At 37.4% G+C, this 22373-nt stretch overlaps 1 protein-coding gene across 27 annotated transcripts in view; it reads left to right on the top strand.

Annotated features, from left to right (window-relative positions):
• The window catches only part of NRXN1 (neurexin 1), a 726568-nt gene that overhangs the window by 502249 nt on the left and 201946 nt on the right, over positions 1–22373 (top strand). For all 27 annotated transcript variants that reach the window (XM_064446453.1, XM_064446475.1, XM_064446474.1 and 24 more), the window contains one exon: positions 3865–4046. In XM_064446453.1, the coding sequence (XP_064302523.1) occupies positions 3865–4046 (182 nt within the window). The remainder of the gene's footprint in view (positions 1–3864; positions 4047–22373) is intronic.

Raw genomic sequence — 22373 nt, 5'->3', positions numbered from 1 at the left:
TATAATAGTTAAAAATTGCTTTACTGTTAATGAAAGGGCAGCTAATAATTTTCATTATTGAAGTTTACAGGTTTCACTCTTTAGTTTTCCAGCTATAAACTGTGATTGAATCATAGTTCATTGGGGTCCAGAGCTCAATCAAAGCATCGCTTTCACTTAAATCAGAATCTGAGACCTGATGTGAATGTTGAAAATAAACATTAAGTTACTAACATTATATGGGAAAAAGGGAATTATGTATATTACCCTTCAGTGCAATATACCTTAAACACAAAATTGGGATGAACATAAGGAAGGTAGAAAGCTGTTGATTTGTTGTTGATTTGAGCAAACTATTAAACTGCATCAGATGTGACTTCAGAGCAATAAATATTGAAAAGCTTTGCAGTTGTACACAGTAATAGATTCAGTAAATGGGTGCTAAACAAAATATTTGTCTGCCTAATACTGTACAGGTAAGCAGATGTCCTTGAGTTGCTGCCAGGCTGTGCTGAAATGAATGCACTATTTCATAAAGATGAATTTTGCGAGCAAGCAGGACTTCAGAGACCCAGGCCATTAAAAAACATTACTGTGTCTTGACCACTGGCAGTTTGTTACAATAGGAACCATGCTTTCATGGTTGAGAATTTCAAAGAGCTGTATGGACATTCTTCCTAAACATTGTGTAGATGCATGGGCGCATAAAGAATTACGCAGTAAATTCTGTGGCTGAGAGATATAACTGGCATGTTACAAACTTGCCTACTTATAAGTACTGTGCTGATGGCATTGCTATTCTTGACATTCTAATTCTGCTGCCTTCAATTCTTTTGAGATGACAAACCCCAAACAACCCAATGCCATAAGCTAAAAGAGAGAATGAAGATGACTGGGGTTTAGTGACAATGTTCTGAAAGAATGGCAGAGACGTTAGAAGGTTTGTCAGAGATCATAAAAGCCTTTATGGAGCAAGTGAGTTAGGCTTCCTCTGTTGTTTCTTAATGTAGCCAAAACTGATAGGAAGCAGGGTGGTTTCGAACAACTGCTAGCTTTTAATAGTTAATGGGAGGTTGGACTATAAGCTGAGATCAATCCCAGAGTAATAAATTTTACATTATTATATTTGTCTTTCCTGAAATATAAACACTAGAGGACCTATTCTCAAATGACTTCCGACCCATTTTTTTCACAATTAATACAGAAAATTCAAAGAACGTGACTCCCTGTACAGCTTAGAGAGAGGCAGATCTGTATTCATAAGCATGGACTAATTAGCCTGTTAGCAGGCTCGCCATTAGTTCGAAGAGCTACAAAATGGACAGTTACAAAGAAGAGAAAGCTTTGCTATAAAAAACCATAAGCCACGTGTTATCATGGATAAAAGATAAGTTTTTAACTTTGATGTGGATTCTACATAGTTTAAGATTTACAGCTAGTTTTATCCAGCCCTACTGACATTGACCTTGACTTCAATGCGGCAGCAGTATGGAACGAATTGCTCTTCATTGGTTTGTTTGAAGGACAGTATTTAGCAAAAAACTGTGACAAAGATTCACTCTGAATAAGAAAAACAGAGTCTTTCATTGTTCAGACCTGGAGACTTACTTCTGGGTCATTGTATTCAGTATGACTCCAACATCACCAGGCAGGCTTTTTCTTTGTCTTCTGTATTGGGTAACTAGATCTCTTACAACCAAGAAAAGGAGAATTACGCTCTCCCACTTAAATCTTATTTACTATTCTAACAGTTTCATCTGCGACATTGAGGTGTAGGGAGTTGTTTTTTCTTAACCTTCTCATTTTTGTTACTTATAAGAACCTCATTCATGACCTGACACAATATTTTATGAAGTCAACAGAAAGGCTGTCATTGTTTTTAATGAGCTTTGGATCAAGCCCTCAGTTTTTCATCAACACAGAGTAAATCCTTTCACTACAGAGACCAATATGACATACACCGTATGAAGGTCCAAATTCTGTCACTCCTCAATTAGCTCAAGATTTGAAGTCAATACTATCAGCAAAGAAGAGAACCTGGGGACCGTGAAGAGTGATATTACCTGTCTCATGTATCTTTGTTTTAGGGTGTACTGGAACTGGAGATTCAACTATCGTTACTGAATAGTATGCAACAGATAATTGTGCAGTTGGCAGCACCATATATGAGGAAAGCAAGGGTGGGAGAGCAGGAGATTAGGTTTTTGTCACACACATTCCTAAACTAGACACCATTTGCCCATGCCCATTACCAAGCTTTTGTAAGGCACAGTCCCTATCTTCACTGCTCTTGAACAACTCTTTACAATGACGATAAACTCTGATTTCACTTGGAGTGTAAGTGAAACCTTAGATACCAGGTCTGTTATTGTGTTTGTCTTTGCTAAAGAAAGTAGACAAGTTTTCCTAAAACACATGCAGGTTGGTATTTTGCCATCAAGAGAAAAGCCAAGAGATATATTTGAAGCACAGTGCAATCCTGCAAGTGTGTTGATATAAAATGAGCTTTACAGTTTTTTAAGTGCTATGCACTGTGCACAAAATATTACAAATTGATCGCACTGGAACAAACGAATGAGTAGGTATGTAATTTCGTAAAGGAAGTAGACTAAGATTTTGAGACTTCTGGAAGTTGAATTAGTGGTGTAACTATACAGCTCTTCTTGTTTTGGCTTTAAAGTCTAAAAGTTCAAGGGATTTTAGATCCTTTTGTATGCTGACAGCATTTTTGGTCAATCTTGAAAAAAAGTAAGAAAATTAAAATTATGTTATGATGTGCTATCTCCTTACGTGGACATGGGAAGTATGTAGTGAGAGTATTGAGTGGAATAAACTGAATTATATTTGGTAAAATTGAGTGTAGCCACACAATGAGCCAGCTTAGAACAGCTAGTAAAACTGGACACCTGTATTTACAATGTATTGACATGTCTGCCTAAGCTTTGACCTAACTTCAGAGAAAAGAAGTAGACAGCTTGTAGTGACTTAACAAATGAAAGATCGAGTACATGCACAATTTGCCTTCTATATGCTGTTGTTAGGATACAAGTTTTAAATGGAAAATGTCTGGATATGCTGTTATTTTAGTTCAGATGAAATATGTTGGTGATGAAGTCAAGCACCTGAGTGCTAAATAGTTTTAAATTACCACACTAGTTTAAAATGGATTATAGATTTTCTAAGTGCACACAGGATACAATGCGCAAAGATTTCCATTCTTAGAAGTTATACATTGAGCTTTATGCAAATAAACCATTGCTTACTTAGATGGTAGACTGGCATCTTTTTGTCCTGACATGACAAGTAAAGTATGTTTCCATTTGTTATCCCCATCTGTCACAAGCTGATAAACCTCAGATCCATAAAAGTCATATCTGAATGTATTTGTTAACATCTTGCTTCGCTGGGCACGATGACATATCATATAGTACATATCATGTTCATTGTGTAAATAAGGAGCTGCATTTTTTTGTCAGTCATGAGGTAGCTGGAATTACTTGATTTCTTCTCCACACAGGCCGAGTTTGGGAAAGCATTTAGTTCAACTCATCCCTGTTCTGCACATCACAGAAACATGTTCTTCAAGCATATGCTTAAGAACTGTCTTGAATAGATATGCATTTCTGAATCAGAGCTATGGTATTTTAAGTCGCTGCATATGCAATTATGTTATATTCTGTGTTGATTGCACTGTATAAAAAGCACTAATATTTAGTGTGCTGCAAAATTTTCAGTGATAAAGACCCCTTCATGTTGAAATATAGTAGTTTTTTTCTATGAATCCATTTGCTATATGAGAACATCTTGATTTTTGTAGAGCATATGATTTCCATGGGGGTTTGTATTGGTGCAAGTGAGCTGATTATCTTTATTTCTGTTTTACAGCGGGAACAACATACATCTTTAGCAAAGGTGGTGGACAAATCACTTACACATGGCCTCCTAATGATCGGCCAAGCACTCGTGCGGACAGACTGGCAATAGGGTTTAGTACTGTTCAAAAAGAAGCTGTGTTGGTACGAGTGGACAGTTCTACTGGGCTCGGAGATTATTTAGAGCTGCATATCGTAAGTATTATTAACAAATGCATGGAATTTCTTCTTATCATTGTGGTTTTTAAAATTTATTTTATTCTAATGTAAATACATCCGTTTGTTAATTAACCTTTTAGGGTCAATATTGAACTAAATGATAATGGTTTATGGCATACAATACTGTACAGGCTCTCAGACGTTCTCAAATGCCTTTTACTTTATACAGTGCTACTTTGTATGGCTTTTCAATTAAAAATCATACCATGATACCTGTACAGATATAGCAGTTTACTACAATCTAATTACATAAAACTGGATTTAGCAATGTCAGAGGAAGATATGTTAATCCTGGAAGATTTAATCTGGAATCTGCTGGGGGAATTACAGTGTATCACAATTGACTGCACTTATCGTTAATACTAGAATTTATCCTCTGATTTCACCATTACTTTGTGATGATAAATCTTAAGCAGAAAGCAAGATTGTCAAGCTAGGAAGTGTAAAAAAGTAATTTCAGCTGCCTTAAAGCAAATAACTAGCAATCAAAATTGAAAGCATCTGGATTTTTATGGCAACATAAATAAATGATCAGTTGAGATAAACATAACTAGGGCAGTATAAAATTTTGTTGTTTATATTAGTCTCAACTTTGTTAATGTATTAGTTTGATTTTGATTTAAGAATCTCTCTACTTTCAGGAACAGAAGAGTTCCTTTTGAATGAAATTACTTATTGATCTATAGCCAATTACACTTTTACCCTCACAAAACATTCAGCAGTCATAATTTTCAAAATTAGAGGGAATTATGGTATTCAGTCTTCCCAGGCTCCTTAAATTTCTGTAAAGGCACTGTTGCATTATGGACCAAGGTGATTTTTTTTTTTTTTTTTTACTTACTGGCTTAAGTAGATAAACAATGAAAGAAGGCCTTAAATAAAATTCAGAGGTTGTCTATGCCCTTCTCTTACATTGAAACACATGGTCAAAATGGCTGGCTGGTATTGTACGATCTTAATTTAAAAATGTGAACAAAGCAACTTCTCCCAGGTGCCAGAAAAACTGAGAGCCTACATTTTTCAAGGCAAGTATTGTGTTGCTGAATAGCATTTAAAAATCCACTTTTCAAAGCCGCATCTAACATCAGATGCCTAGTCATCATTTGCCCGTTTCTTTGCAATCTAAGACCAGATCCACCCATGGGGGTCAACAGTGTTACCACCTTCTTACGGTGTTGTCTTTTCATTAGCATATTAAGGAATGTTTTTCTTGTTGTTTTATTATACCTGAAGTCTATCAAAACCATAATATTCATGCAATCTTCCATCTAACCTTGATTTTTTCATTTTAAAACAAACTTGGGTTCATTAATTATGAGTTGGAGATCAAAAATTATTGCTTGCTTATAAGTGTTTAGGTTTTATGTTTTCCCCCAGTAACTTGCTTATACCCATGCTACAGCAATGGATGGCAAAACCAAAAGAATAATTGAAAGATTTCTGTGGTCAGAAACCCTTCCAGCTTAATAGGAATTGGGAAAATAATAGATTATACATTACTGGTCTTCTGAAATTTCTGTGAAGCAGCAAAATGCCTTTTATCATCTTGCTTTGTGAAGTGATCCTGGCCTCCTCCTATTGTCTTTGCCAGAGACTTTGGGAACCTCCATGAAGCCTGCTCTGCTTCAGAGCAAAATCCATGATAACTATGCAGAAATTTCATTGGAACAAGGTCTGACCTTCTGAGAGCTCTTCAGTGTAGTCTTTCTCTAGAGTGGAGGCACTGAGGGACTGACTTGAAATCCTATGGCGTCAAGCAAGGATTTTTTAAAGGGTTGTCAATGTTAGTTAAAGCTTGGAAAACTGCTGGGATATAATTTCCTGGAATCTGTTTCAAATAAGGGTAGTATTCAAAAGGAAGTTGAAAGGCAGTATTTTCAAAAGTACTCGTGGTACCGAAGAACATATATCCTCTTAAAGTCAGTGGAACAGTAGGCACTTCTAAGAATTTAACCTAAGATCTGTTTTAGCTCAGCAAGATATTGTGAAACATCACCATTATAAAAATGAAGAAGAACAGAGAAATGGAGAAGCCTATGTATAAGTAATGTCTGAAAAAGGGTTTATTGGATCGAAGTTTTTCAATATTGGCAGCTGCTACATTAAACTAGCCGTAATAAAACTAGTAGGAAGGTTGTGTCATTCAAAACTTCCTTCTTGCACCGATGTTGAGATGCCACTAAGAATGTCTTATCTACTAAATAACCAGAAACATAAAAAAGCTGTGAATAGTGGAAGGAGGGAAAACTGGAAGGAGGGAAGAGTCTAATTTTTTTGCATGCACCCACTTACCTGTTTGTATAATGAATATGCATGAGCAATAAATTCCTGTGTACATTGAGATGCACTGTGCATGGATAACTTACCTGTATTATAACAAATATAACATTATAACAAGGATATATCTGTGATTTAATTATGCTGGGATTGAGATTTACAGTATGATAGAACTGGTTCTTTTGTTATTGAGCTTTCAATTTACCCAGGAGGTCATTAACCACTCAGATCCTCCCCAGTGACAAAATTTGGGACAGATATGTAAGGATAAGTTTTAAGTGTATTTTCAGGAGACTGGTGGCATAGAAAGTTTGGAACAATTGCTTTGAGTTTAAAAATTTTATATCCTAGTCCTCACTAGCATGTTGGGGGGAGGAGGGGTGCTTGTTTGGGATGTTTCAGAACAGAGCTATGAGGTAGCTTGCTCTTAACCTTCTTCATTCTAGAAATGGAAGAGGAAATTATAAGTTTGATTATGGTACTTCAGTGTGTGCTTGCCCTCCTTATTATTTTGTTTACTTAAAGATGATGTAAACCTAATAATGAAATCAAGCTCATAACAAATTCTGATTTGGAAAATTGCTACTTGATCATCTGAATCACAGCTTTAGTGTTAGGTTAGGAACACATTTATTTAAAGTAATCATTTAACCTCCCCAAATAATCATTGTTAATATGAGAAATATTAAAAAAACAAATGTGTAATCTGCGTTCCTACCAGATGTTTAACAGTTCCAGTGCAAGTATTTTAAATTCCAAGACAGATTATTATAAAACTCCACCTGTACTATAGCAGCCTAGATAAAACAGGACTGGTTGTGTGTATGATACATGTGCATCCCTGTGCTTCAAGAAGAGGATGTTAATATGATTTAGTCATCCAAAGCTGCAGCAATTAGTTTTCATAGCAATCACTTGACTTCTGTTATGGAAGTGGTCTCCTGTGCAGTCTCTCCTGGGAGATCTAGTTAAAAAGGAAACAGATATCATGCCTAAAAGTCTACTGCCACTTCCTTCTCCTGTTGACAGATAAAAGAAGGACAGATAGCTCTGAGAATTACTATAATCCTCCTATTTTTCCCCCTTTTCTTGGCATGGTCTACATCCATCTCCATGCCAAATGGAAAAAGGCGGCAGCTTATTCACAGAGTGTTCAGTCAATCACCGTGTGCAATTCTGTGCTTGGCTTTTTCATTGACTTCTAAAGCCCTTAGGTAATTCTGTCAGTAAATCCTGTTCCTACCTCTTCTCTTCCCACCCTCTTCTCCCAAGTCATTGGGCAGAAAAATGTATACATATATATATGTGTGCCTGTGTGTCATTGTCTTCCACAGGCACTGTGCTGTTGCTGCCTTGAGCTTCCAGCTTTTCTATGGTGAGAAACAAAGTGAAGTTAGACAAAAGTATTACTTAAAGGGCTAAGAAATCCTGTTAAATTGCTCTTTCTGGCAATGCTGGTAGCATAGGAAACTGGCATTCTCCTGTGTGGCACAAGTAGTAAATGCTCTAAAAATGAAGACAAGGATAGATTTCCATCAATAGACTTCAACCATTTTTAAAAATGGTTTTAGGCATCAATTATGCCATGTTTTCATTTTTCATTGTTAAAATGAAAGCTTTTAAATTAAAAAAATGTAACATTTTGAATGCCTGATTGAAAGAGTCAGCAGCTTCTGTGTCTTCCTTGTTTGTCATTTCTTCTAAAAATCAAAGTAGTTTGCGAGCACAAAACCAGTGTCCTGTTTGTATGTTTGGGGCTGATTTTGAAATTGAGAACAAGAAGTTTCATGGGGGATAAGGCCAGCAGAGCATTTCAGATCTTACAGCTTTGGCATTCCAGAAAAGACACACAGCCTATGGTACACTAACTATTTAAGTTGAACTGGGCTTACTTCTGTTATCTCAAGCAGGGTGGGGAATTACTAATTAAGCTCAGTTACAGATATGGATCTGCTGAAGTAGGTGAAGTGGTGAAGATGGTTCTTATAACATCCTAAGGTTTAAAATAAGGAATAAGGCAGGTGTAGCAGCATTTTGAATGTTGTCCTAACCATCTTCTGGGGGAAGCTGGGGAAAAACACCCTGTAATTCCAGCGAAAGAAGAGTGACAATCCTACCTAGAATATAGTAAACATACAGAAATAAAAAGAAATTCAACTCAGCACATTTTATGGTAGATATTTTTATTTCGTTCTCTTTAATGTTTTTAGGAAAAATTACTATGGGGAAAATGTAAACCAATAAGGTTAATTCTGTGATGGGAAAGCATGAGGAACTATTTTAAAAGATGTAGTAACATGTTACCTGAAAAAGTATGGTATGATTGACAGATAGTATCAATAGATGCAAGGTATAACACAATTAACCTGAAATACTCTGAAGATGCAGTGTTACCGGCATGAGAGATTTTAAAAATGTGTTTGTGAAGCCTTCAGAGTTACAGTTAATGACTGAGGTGAACAGTCATAGCAGAGGAAATACTGTATGCCTTATAGAAAATTGGGGTTTGGGTCATGAATAAATTCAGTTTGTTCTCTTTGTCCCAACTATTTATATACTGCATCTATTAAAATATATATTGTGAGAAAGGCATTTTTCATTTGAAACTTTTTCCATGAGGAAGATGTGGATAAAAATCAAGTGAAAGGTTTTGTGAGTATTTTCATCTTTGGTTCAAAAATACTCTTAGTTTAAAAGGAGGTTAATGCTTCCCCATTTTCTGAGCTCTTTATTCAGCTTTTGTATATGATATACATCATTTTTTATAAACTCGGGAAATATTTAATATCTCCAAATGAAATGTTGACTTTTGTGTAAAAAAAATAATGTTAATATCAAGGGGGTTTTGATTTTTCAGCTTTAAGTTAATGGAAAATTCTGCAAAAGTCCCTCTCAACTTTTTTCCTACTCATTTTTTGGAACTTTTAGCAAACTTAAAAGGACTGTCATTTCCTGCTCCCCTCCTTCTGTCTCTTAGTTATACATATGCAGTATTCTTCTGCACCAGGCTTTTAATAGCTGGCTCTGTTAGATTCCATTGTATATATACATAATATATAGATAATTTTCATTTATGCAAGTATATATGCAAGTATAATGACCTTCCCTCAAGTGAACAGAAATAGTAAAACTCAGGTGAGGATCAGACTTCTGTGTTAGTGCGTACAAGAGAAAAAATGGCAGTCTTCAGATAAATTAATTTGTTAGTCTCTTTTTAATACTTCTTGGGCTTAATGCCTAATGGAAAATCAATTGAAAGATTCTTATTGATTTAGTTGTATTTAGATCAATGCCTAGAGAGTTGGATGTACTTTTAATGAGATTGATGGTAAAAATACCTTTGATTTTAGTGGTTTGTATGGGAGCTAATTAATTTTCCCAAGAAGAGTTTAATAATCTTTAAAAGAAATATTCCCAGAATAATGTTTCTTCTAATAATCATCTTTCAAATATGGAATTCCTTATTATTTTATACATATATGTGTGACGCAAAGATTTGGTAAGGCCAGTAGTGGCATGTATATGCATGAAACAGTAATGAATCTAAAATTAATTCCTTCACGACCAGGAAGGGCTAAAAAAACCCCAGAACTAGATTTCAGAAATCTGATGTTTTAGAAGTGCTAAGCATGCACATCAATGGCTAAAGTCAATGGAAGCTGAATGTAGTCAGCACCTCTGAAAATCAGGCCATCATTATATCGGCTAAGGGGGTGTCAGGGATCACTCTTGAGCCCTGGAAGGACTTTGGATCATTATGTTTATCAGAGTTGTGATAGTTAATATTCTGCTACCTTGAGGCCTGAGAAAATTTCTTAAGGCTGATGTTATCTAATGCAGAATTCTGCTAGTATTTGTTATTTCCTTATTATGGTTATATACATGATATTTATTTGTGGGTTTTTTTTTTCCTCATTAATATACGTGTATGGAAAATGCCATAGGAAGTTTAACTGTTATGGTCAGTGATTGTTCTTCTCTTTAGGGAACAAAAAACTCATCAACCAGACTATGTGTTAATCCTTAAACTGAAGAAAAGTTACTATGAAAGAAGGATTTCCAGACTTGCTTATGGGTTTGAATAATGAAAGCAGTACAATCAAAATAGAATAATTTATGGGACTAGACAGGCAAGTGAGAATGCAATTCAATGTACATAACCATTAAGTTAATTAGAATGGGAGCAATTAATTAATCTAGGGAATTTGTCCTAAATGCAGCAATCCTTTACCTCACTGATCAGGTTAAAGATCTAAGTTTGTAGGAAAGAAAATAAATAAATCACTGAAATGGCCAAGCCATACCTTGAAAACATGCAATTAAGTTATTCTTTTGTATTAGCAGAGACATAGATTAAAAAAATTCTGAAAAGGGATTTTATGATATAAGCTGCTTGTTAATGCCTCACCTTGAATACTCTGCAGTGTTAACCGTGCACTGTTCTTCTCATGAACAGGCCAAATTGCTGAGAGGAGGTTATGGAAATAGGCAAATTCTGGCATGGAACAGACTGATACCTAACTGTATGAAAAATATTAATGGAATTCGGACAGCTGATACAATTAAACAGTTTGGCTGTGACTGCCATCATGGAGTGCTGCATGGAGAAATCCTGATGCTGGCATGGAAGGTCTATTATGCCAGTGTGGCAAGCCTAATCTCCCAGCTGTGATTTCCTGCTTCTCCAGCCTAGAAATGTGCTTGAGGGATGCAACTCCTTTCATCTCCTTCCTCTGTCCTGGGATAAATAGAAGTTCTCACTTCTTCCTCTACCCAGATAATAACTCCTTTATGCATCCCACTCTTCTCGTGCTTTTGGGAGGATAAAAGCTTCCTTCCCAAAAAAACATGCTCTGTGACAGGGTCACCACATGCCAGCCCCTTGGCAAGAGAAAATTTGCTCGATCAGTAGGACCTAAATTCTCAGCTAAAATACCATGTGTCAGTCATAAAATGCTCCAGTCCTCAACACTGATGAATATCCTGAGGTGCTTTCTTCTGGCAAAGATGTAGAGCCTGGCTGAGAGTGCATAGATATTTAAAACACTTCTGGTGGCCCCACATATATTAGAATCGTCTGATAGCAATATGGAAAGAATTTTATGTAGCCATGGTGTTGTATAAAATGATCTTGCAGACCAGATTATAGACTCTGAGATCCCTTCTGATCTTGCATATCTCAAGATTACACTGTAAATGGAATCCATCTGTTGGCTGAACTGCTTAAGATCCGAAACTTTATCATTGAATTTGATGGCAAGCCTACCTTTGATTTTACTGTTGCAAACTGTACGTGAACGGGACTTTTGATCCAGCAAAAGAAGAGAACATAAACATAGAACTCATGACCTCTTCATAAAGCAGCTCTTATTTTTTACATTGTTACTTTTAAAGCTCTGACGTACTGTATGGATTATGTCCAGTCTTATTTTCAAGGATTCTTTCTTTCTCTTCCCTTTCCCTTGTTTCCTACGTTGTTTTTCTGTGGTGTCCTCAAACACAAATTTATGTGCTGTGCATATTCTGCAGTCCCAGTGAATCCCAGTGAAAGCAGGTGGCAACCTCCAGACATCTCAGTGATTGCATACCTTTTCTTTCCCACAGAATGAGGCATACCGTATAGCTAAAGGAACCGAGGAGTCACTGCAGATGGTGACTGTATGGTGTACTCACATGGAAGAACTTCTCAATGAGGACCATTGATTAGTTCTGTTTAACTAAAGAACCAAAGCAGCAAGGACAAAGCAAATAAGCATGTGGCCAAATTAGGAGACATATCCTTTTGTGACTAGGTTTTTTACATATAAATGCCAAATTTCTGGCTTCAGAAAGGAGGAGGGAGAATTAGTTTATAATGTACAGATAAATAAACAGCCCTTCATTCCTCCGTAACAGCACCTCTCCCAGTTAACATTATATTCTCTGATTAATGTTTTAGACCCGTCCCGGTCTAATCAGGTCCTTTTAGTCCAAAATTCCCTGCACTGGTTACTAGCCAACATCCTTGCATCTGAAGGTTACAGATATTTCAATAACTTGGCACCAACTCTTCGAGAACAGTGCTATGTATAAAAAGAGCTGATGAAAAATTTATCAGGTATTTTAGCAACCTTATTAAGATTTAAAGAATACTTGACTATTTGCAATAGCAGAACAGTTGAGATGTTCACTGAAAGCTGACTGATCACCCAAAGGATGAAGCACCAAATCATAGGAAATTATTGTGATTATTTGGAGAATGAGAGCTCTGGATGATTGAGGGTCACTTCCAAGAGCTAGCCACTTTTGTCTACCTATCCTACTTGGGTACTTCTCTGCTTATTATATCTATTGTACTTTTTATTAAGCATATACGCTTTGTTATATCTAGTAATATAATAGAGTCAGCCCTGATAATATTTCCTAACTTGTTACTGCCTAGTTCTCATCTAATTTTAGAAAAGCACAGAAAGATTTGCACTCCCTCCTCCCTGCTAGGCATGCCTGGCTCAAAACCAAGTGGAAGGCATGTGTACTCAGTGTGTTAGAAGCCATGACAGAGCAGGGCGCAGGCAGGCTGTAGGCACTTTGGGCTTACACTGTATAGTTAGGAAAAAAAAAGACTGACCTGAGCAATGGCATCACTTTCAGAGTATCCTAGACTGTGCTTTTAGCTCCTGATGGCAGCTTGAATAAGAGAGAGTGACTCTCAGATTGCTGTGACCCATTGAAAGAGGGCCAGGATTGCACAGGACAGATCAAGGTTTGTTTCTTATGAATATAAGCCAGAACCCAAGATCTGGCCCATTAACTCCCTGTCTTTTAAATTTATGAGCTCTAAGTGCAGATAAGGATATAGTGTGCACTGCAGCACAAAGTACCAGTGTAGCAGTTTTTCAGTGAGCATGCAATACGAACAGCATCATTTTTAATACCAGATTGATTAGCCTGTTTATGCAGAAAAAGGCTAGGGGAAAAGTGCTGCTGGTGGCCTGAACAGGTTCTGATCTTAACTCCAAATAATTCTAATCCCACCACTTCCACTATTAATTTGTCTGACGAAACTGCATGAAATATAAGTATGAGCAGGATCTGCATCAGGCCAGAAAGTTCCTGCTGGAAGGTTAAAGGTACAGAGGCAATTTTACAGAGCCTGCTGTTTTGCTTCAGGCATTTGTTTAAGTAAACATTGCTATTATAGTTAATCACTTTGTGCTAATAAGGAAAGCTCATCTTAATACTGTTCTGGTTTTGTGCGATACTACCTTAATTGTAACTCATAATTAGTTAATTAGACCACTTATTTAATCCAGGTTTTGCTCTGTGATGCCTCAGTGTCATCACCAAACTGGAAACTTGTTTTAATATTTAAAGCTCGTTTGCTTTTTTTCCTTCCAGATTGTTTTATCATCTTGGGCCTTTCTCACTTTTCACTTACACCAGTATCGGTGAGGAGTACCTATAGTAAAAATCAGTGAATTTAATCTGGTGTATCAGACAGTAGAACTGAACACACTGGGCCTGGTTCCTACTTTCATCCAATTTATCTATTTAACTTTTACAGTCTCACTAACTTATTGCACTGGGGTCATGCAGGATATAAAGCCAGGGCAGGGAATTTATCTGGATTTCCTGAAACCCAGGTTACCAACTATATCTTCATCTGCTTTTCAGTAACATGCCTATGCTGTTTAATCATTTTCTCTCTTACCCGAGCATGACATGCTTGACATCAGTGCATCTCCACTACTGGCATATCACTGAGCAGCCTTTTCCTTTCTCTCCCAGCAGAAACCATAGGTATATGATATTTGCCTTCCCTATCAATCTAACAGTGATTCTTCTTTTTCGATGGTGGGCTGCTGTTGCTGTTAAATCTCTTCTGGTTTTTTGCTTAGATCATGCTGGTTCCAAGAATTTCTGCAACAATAACAGACAGGATAAGGATTTAATGAACTGATATTGCCAATATTCTGGTGGTTTATGCTTAATATAACAATCCCACTAATAACAGGTGAGTTTTCCTGGTAAATGTTTGGAGAGGCTTAAATACCCCTCTGTTTGTAAAAGGCCATTTACACTGAAACATCCTGATGCTCCAGAGGGTGGATTAGCTGAAGGAACCGACTCATGCATTTCTTGGCTTTTGATAATTACCTAGATTATATTGAGTAAGTTGTGCCAAAGAACAAAGGAAAGACACAGGTCCTTCAGTTTTGCCTGTTCTGTGTGAAATTATCCTGAAGCCTTCAGTGCATCAGCATGAAACTACTAACGTGGCTTTAACTTCTTGTGCTAGAATTTGCAGGTGATAATCTATGTTAAGTCAAGGACCAAATGTAAGTACATATATTCCTTCAGGGAGATGTAAATCATGCTTGCTGCTGCAGCATTATACACCCTCTGTGGTCTAGGAAAAGCTGCTCACAGGGACTGGGAAGTCTTCCCTCTGCATATTCTGCTATTGAGTCAGATACCCCTCTTCACCCCAAGCCTCTGGATTGAAGGATGGGGTTGAAGCATTACACCCCCAACGGATCTCATCATGTTCCATTTTGGGGCTGGAATGTCGTCTTATTTTCTGTTCAGTCCCTCACCCTTGGTGGACTTGTGACTCACTGCCTACACACTGAATGCTACAGACGGTATTCTTCCTATTCACAGTGAAACCCCATTAATGTCCCGAAGACTTCTTGTTCTCTATACAGGTTGTTTTGTTTTTTTTCCCTGACCCAGTGAATTCCAGGGAACAACAGAGAGTTCCTGGAGCAAAAGTACTCAGCCTTTCCGTTGCACAGCAGATGGAGTTTTTAAGACTCGCTGTGGATTATGTACCAGTGCCTTCGCTTTTAGGGACAAGCACAAAGAGCATTATCATACAAGAAGCTACTTTATAGTAACTTGTAACAATTAAAATAAAAAGTGAAAAGACTATGCTATAGAGCCTTAATAACCACTCAGCATATTTGATAATGTCACTGCTGTCGGTATCATATTCACCACTATGCTTAATAGCTGAACAGATGCAGCTCACTAGAGCACCACATGGTATGCAGCAGCAGGGAGTCCCATTTGACAAGTTGGTTTTGTTTTATTTCCTTCCCAGAGAGCCTTCCCTGATATCCCAAGTTTCTGTAGCGTTTTGATTTGCTATTCAGCAAACAGAAAAAGTCAAGGGAATTCTGTACTGCTTGTTTTGAAAGCAAGAGGGGTTTTGACTTTTTAGTGGAAGCACTATGAAATTCCTAATAAAGCTAATATAAGGTACGTTTTAATGTAAAATTGTCAGCCTTTGATCTGAAAAGACTTGGGTTTTAGCAGGTAGCATATATCTGCATGCGCAGGTTGCTTGTCAGACAGCAGCTATGCTGTTTTTTGGAGGTGGCTTCAAGTCTGGGGATTTTTATTTGTTTTTAATTGCCAGATTTTGTGTACATGCCTGCAAGTCTCTTTGCACAGTGAGCAATAACTCTTGGCTGTAATAGTGCCATGGGATGCTGTGGTTGTTTGGTGCTTCTAGATTTGCTCTCCATGGAACAATTCATAGGAGCATTTTGCAAGACTTTCCAATCTTCTAGTTGTTTGTCTGGAAAAACACCTGAGTATATACTCTGAGGCTAAATTGAGATGGCCATGCACGTAATATATTCTAAAAAATGGCAGGATAATACAGAGTAGATAATGAAACCTCGACTATACAATTTGGATATTTGTTTCCAGGAAAGATATAATAAAGATGTGAACAAGACTAAAAGTGCTGCAAGAATTATGTTATCCAAGCCCTATTATGTTGTCCATAAATAAATGCAGAAACTCCCTTGGTTATATTTCCTATTCCTTATTAGCGTGGTTATATAGTTAAAGGTAGGTGCTGCCAAGGGCTAAATTAATGGGCAGTGTCTTCCCCAGAGCTAAAAACTAGTCACAGCGTTGTGCTCAGCTGATGTGCTCCTTTGGAAGATATTTAAGATTTCTGGGTTTCTATTCCTAATCTGCTTTTTTAACATTTTACTGGATATTTAAACTGACATTCTCAAGGCATTGATTTTCTTTTCTTCCTACTTGCTTTTCACTGCGTATTCAAACTAAAAAAAATAAATCACTATCACGTCTCCTTGTCACAGCTGTAGTGTGGTACATGATGACACCAAGCTGTGCTAGTGTGGGAGGAGGGGAGACAGGGGTTGCAGGCACTCTGGAGAACTGATTAAAATTCAAAATGAGCTTGATAAACTGAAGAAATAGTCTGAAATCAGGAAGATGAATTTCTACAAAGGAAAGCACCGAGGTTTGTACCTAAGATGGAAAAATCAAATGCACAGCTATAAAATGAAGAATAATTGTGGCCAAGAAGCAGTTCTACAGAAAAGATTGGGAAGTTACAGCTGATTGCAATTTGCTTCAGAGACAGACAGGCATCGGTCTGGGGATGTATTGACAACTTGTGGGGCGGCAGAGGAGGCCAAGAAGATAATTGTGCACTCAGTACTGCTGGGACTGTAGCTGAAGAACTATGTCCAGTTTTGAGTGTCAGCTTTGAAAAGGAGGTAAGCAAATTAAGTAAAGGAGCCAGCAACATACTCTAGTTTAATTAACACATAGTTCCTAATAAGAAAATGAAGGAATGGGCTCTGTTTTGCTTATAAAAGAGAAGAGAGGCAGTGACTGGACATGAAAATGCTTTTTTAATATATATAGGTTGTTATAAACAGGACTGTGGTCAATTTGTTTTGCCTGTCTGGCAGAATAAAGTAAGAAATAGTTGGTTTAATTTGAAATAATGCTATCGGGTATTGGAAAAAAATTTCCAGCTATGTTTAATGGAGCAGGTTACACAGGCAGGCGCTATTTGAGATTATGTTCCTATTGGTGATGGGAATGTGATGAAGATTTCTGATGTTTGTATTTCCTAAAGTTAACCTAGATGTACTTGCTGTTGCCATTGAGTGATGTCTTCTTAAGCTGAACACTCCCATTTATTCTGCTGTTTTTAACTGGAAGGCTTAGGTCCAGGAGTGATTTAAGGTTTAAGGGAGAGAGGAAGCTGCTGCTAAGCATTTTATTTCAACATCCATTGGTCTTAATGTCATCAGCAAACTCGAAGACTGTGTGTAGCAGCATAAGGTAGAACTTGCTCTTCCTTTGCTATATCAACATCCCCTCTTGTTTAACACTAGCCAGCTGCTTTGCCACTATATGCAGGAAAGAAATTTGAATCTGTGCATCTGAGAATTGCGCTCTGGCCAAGCGAAGGCCTGCTGGTGTGTTCTTCACTGCCTGTGGCGTGTGCCTCCTCTTCAGCTTGTGGGAAAGGTGGTGGTGATGGAACTAACTTTGCCTTCCTCGCCCACCTCTCAAATGTTAGCAAGTGTTTGTTTTGGTTGCTGTGTGGGAGTAGTGAGGTAATTTGAACCACGCTGGTGCAAATCCAAAATAACCCAAATGGGCTAAATAGGTTACTGAGCAAAACCCATTTGATTATATTACAAGAATAATGTGCAATTGGGGTGAACTTATTTTTCAGGTTTTGGAGCTATTTGGCCAGTTCACTGGCTGCAGATACAGCTGCACAGCCGTGTGATGTGTTTTTTTAAGTTTTCTTGTCACAATGGTGCATGCAGATAATCTAAAAGATAATAATCACTCACAAATCACAGAAGATAAGCTTTCCTGTTTCATTGCTAAAATAGACTGTCTGGTTTCTTAACACTAGTGGCTATTTGTGATGAAGCATTCTAATGGTTTTAAGAGACTGTTCAGTAAAATCTCCTTTAGCTATTAGCAGTTGTCGCAACTTCAGGCTCATATCATAAAAGCTCAGTATATTTTAAGCATGTAAGAGGCTTTATCTTCTTGGTGTTCTCTGGGACTAAATCTTGAAACTCTGTACGTGCCTTTGTCAGTAGACTGTATTCTGGGGTTTCCTCGCGAGCAAAATCAGGGTATTGCCCTGAGCACCAGCCATGCTGCATCTGCAGGAACATAGTCTGGACTGATCTGGCTTGGGTTTTGGGTTATCACTTTGCAGTGACAGCTGATGGGGGTCTGCTTAGATGTGAATCAGTAGCATTGCTCTTTTTCTGCTGTCAGCCATGTGCAGTAGAGAATGAGCATGTGTTTCCTTCTGTGCCAAGGGAGGTATGCCTCCCCTACCTGTGTCACCCCATCCTTTAATCCTACTTTCTAGCCCCTTTCTCCCAAAGTTGTGTCATGCAGCTTCACCAGCTATTTTGTACTTCTGCAGTCACAAAGGTAGGTCATGGATTTGCTTCGTTGCCCCAAAATATAGAAGTCATCCAAGCTGATAATGTATGTCCTTTCATCAAGTTGGAAGAAAAACAATGAACAAAATTGTTGCTGTGACTGTCAGGATTGTCACTTTATCTGTCTTGTAATGGAGATGTTGTTCAGCATTTCTAATTATGATATTAATCTTCACTATCCCGTGGCACAGGTGTAATATCAGGAATACTAGTGCATGACAAATTTATTACTTTTGACCCTCAGAGGCACCAGTCACAAACACTATTGGTTTGCTGGCAAATCTAACTGGTTCCCTATAGTCCTTCCTTTTCTTACTGAAAATATTTGAGAGATTCATGCTGCATTTTTCCTATAATGTACATTAACACTAAAAATCGAGACAGGGAAATGGTCTTGCGTGAATCATGTTCTCCCACGCACATACTACTCATAGAGTGATTATCAGAAACGTTCCCTGCATTGTTAGTAATTTTTGAAATTATAGACAGGATTGACTTCTGCATCTGAATTTTTCACATGTAAGCCTGTGCTTTAGAAGGCTTACTGACTTGGAGTGTTTTTAAAATTTTTAGTGTTAGATTGCAAGAGAGTTCCTAGTAACAGGCAAGTTACTTACCTGCAGTGAGTTAGAGGGTGTAGAGAAAGCAACATATATTCATGGAAGCACTTGAGGAGGTAGAGAAGGTGGTGGAGCCTTCCCTTCATCCTGCTCTGCTGTGCTCGCCTGTGGGCCTGACTGGTTCCGAGCGATGCTAAAGTATGGTATCAAGGGAAAAGCTGATACTCATCCCTTAGGTCCTATTGGGGAGGTAATAGCAGTGCCTTGACTCTTAATGCTGATTTTTAGGAAGTTAGTGGGCTTTTCTGCTACTGCTTGGCTGGCTCTTTTATAAATGATTAAGGTGGGATGCTAATACTTGGGTTTTTTTCCTCCACTTTAAGCACATGCACCTAACTCAGGAAAAACTTCATGGGTTTTCAAACCTCTGTTATTTTGATCTAATATAGGTTAAAACCACCAAACCTAACCCTTGTAGGTGACAATCAAGAGCTACCCATTTAGTAACTGACCACGTGTTTCGGTTCACTGCCAGGGGTTGGATGCAGAAGGAGAGAGATCGGTGATCTCTCTCTAGGTAGTTGTGCTATGTAGGTTAGAAAATGATGTTTTTCCAGTCTGATTTCTCAATGGAAACTGGAATGTAGAAGATCTTTAGGACTGGGATTGAATGTACAAGCGAAGGCAAAAGGACTCATTCTTCAGTACCACTAACCAATTACTGCTGACTTCAGTGGGACTGGGAGAAACCTGGATTCAAATCCTTTCCCCACCTAGTTCAGACTGGGACCTGATCCAGACTCCCACACTGTAGCTTGAGGACTTTAATGTCAACTCTTGAATTGCCTTGGTGACTGAATCTTTGTTTCCTTCTGTGTTTCCAAAAATGTAAATTTTCTGGTTTTGCTGCTGTATATCAGGAAGGAGAAGGTTTTCAAAAATTTCTTTTTTATTTAGTATTTATGAAATAAATTGTTTTCTAACCAGTCTTAATGAAAACACATCATCTGTATACTGATGACAAAATGGTCCTCTTTATTTTATGGTCATTATAGTCCTGATTGCTGTTGCTTGTTGTTGCTAAATTCAGGATCCATATAGCAAGGACTCTCTTTTGGAAGTTGGCTGAAACATCTCCAATCAAAATTCAGGATAGAGATTTACTTTATATCTTGTCAAAAGAAATGAAAAGAATTCCTAACTGTCATTTCTGGAATAATTTAGAGGTGCAGGAGGCAAGGAACTAGGAAAGCACTGCAACAGTTGCACAATATTAGGGACATATTAAAAGAAAAATGTCACTGTGCACCAGCTCTTAACATGAAGCATGGCGTATTCACATTTCCTAGAACTCACTGTACATTTCCAAAGGCCAAAACCATTTCTAAATCCCTTAGTACCACTGAATTTATTATGTCTCCTTAGCACAATTGAATACGTCTGGAGATGTGGACAAGGGACGTGATGACACTGCACTGTAGTGATTGAAAAGAGAGAGCAATTAGGTGAAACAATCTCTTGAACGTTGTAGAGGGTGTTTCCTTAGCTGTAGAAGAGGTTTATGCAGGTGGTTTTTGTATTCATAATTCTAGCCAGCTGAGAGATTTAAAATCTGGATTCTGTATCATATTTGCTTGATTTATTAACACCCCCAGGAAAACACATGCAACATAATGATTCTCTGTATCAATCACTTGTTATAAAAATTCCAAAATATTTAGTAATTCTAACAAAAAATTAATGCATTAGAAGCATTAGTACATAGGTGAAAGATGTTTTTTAATGGTTTAAGAATAAATAACCTTTTAAAAGCTAGCTGCAGCTGCCCATTGTATTGCCTGCTCATTATGAATTCCTGCTGTAAGTATTTTAAGGCTTTAAAATTAGATAGAGAGCCAAGTAGTTGAGTTTGGTTTCTGTTGGATATCATGCTATTAAGAGGATATTTGTGATGGCATGAGTGTAAATGGAGAAAATTCACGTCACTGTCCATGCAGAACATTTTGGTCACTTTTTCCTCACCTCACATCCTCCTCCTAATAGAAAATAAATAAGTATGGGCTGTAACTGGAGAGTCCTTCAAAAGCTGGTATTAAATCTGATAGATTCTTGACAGTTTAAAATATTCATTTGATGAAGACTATGTCAATGCTTCATTATATTTTTTCTAATTTCCAAGATATTTCTAGTGCAGCATGTACTCAGTATATAATAGATACCTGTTATTTGGAGTTTGCATGCACGTGCATTTCAGCCTTTTAAGAAATGTAAACGTTTCTATTTCTGATTGTGCACCTGCCACATAATACTTTTTTGTTGCATCGTAACAATAAAAAAATGGTTCAAGTATTAGAGGTATGTAATCCAGAGGATCACCTGGCCAACATGCAGCTCCTTAATTTTAGTTACTAATCTCAGTGGTAAATGAAAACAGCAAGGCAAATTTGTTTGTTCAGTGTTGCATCACTGCCCTGTTCACTTTATTTCTTGAATGAAAATTTTACATCTTAACACCATTTACTCACCCTCTCTTTGATTACAGTATTAGGCTTTTGAAAATGACAGAAATTAAATTGTAAGAAATTACACAAAAATATTAGACCTAGACCAGATAAGTTGTTTAATGCCCTTTTTACTTTTTTTTTTTTCCCTCTTCATAAGACACAAGATTATGTATTTCTACTTTCTGTTGCTATTCCAGAGCAGTACTGTAGAAGCTAATTCCAATTTCAACTATGTTAGTTAAAATAAATTTAGAAAACATAGCTCACGTCAAAAGTAGATATCTAAGGTTTGTTATGTTGGCATAAAATTAGTAGAAAACGTGAATTCATTTTATATCCTTCTGATATTAGTAACTCTTGGTCATGTTTTCAACCTTTCCTGCAAGGTCATCACGAGTAGGAACTTATTTAGTAGTAGTGTTAGTATTTTAAGGAATACAGTGTAAGCTGCATCTTCTGATAATGGAAATAAAACTGGTTTTGCAAGACCGTTGGAAGGGGAACAAGCAGTGAAGATATGCCTAGCCACCATCTCAGTAACAAATGTAGCAGAAAAGTGCATCTCACTGGAGAAGTGCAGGCCTGAAACAAGATTTCTAACCCCTATATGACTTTGAGGATTGTTCATTTAAAAAAAAAAAACAAAGTGCAAGGTGCGAGAGTACAGAGCTTGAAGTTTAATCACAACACTTCTTTGAATATACATATCCAGAGCCTTAG

Source organism: Phalacrocorax carbo, chromosome 3 (genome assembly GCF_963921805.1).
Source record: "Phalacrocorax carbo chromosome 3, bPhaCar2.1, whole genome shotgun sequence".
NCBI lineage: Eukaryota > Metazoa > Chordata > Aves > Suliformes > Phalacrocoracidae > Phalacrocorax > Phalacrocorax carbo.
This window is presented reverse-complemented; position numbering and strand designations above follow the sequence as displayed.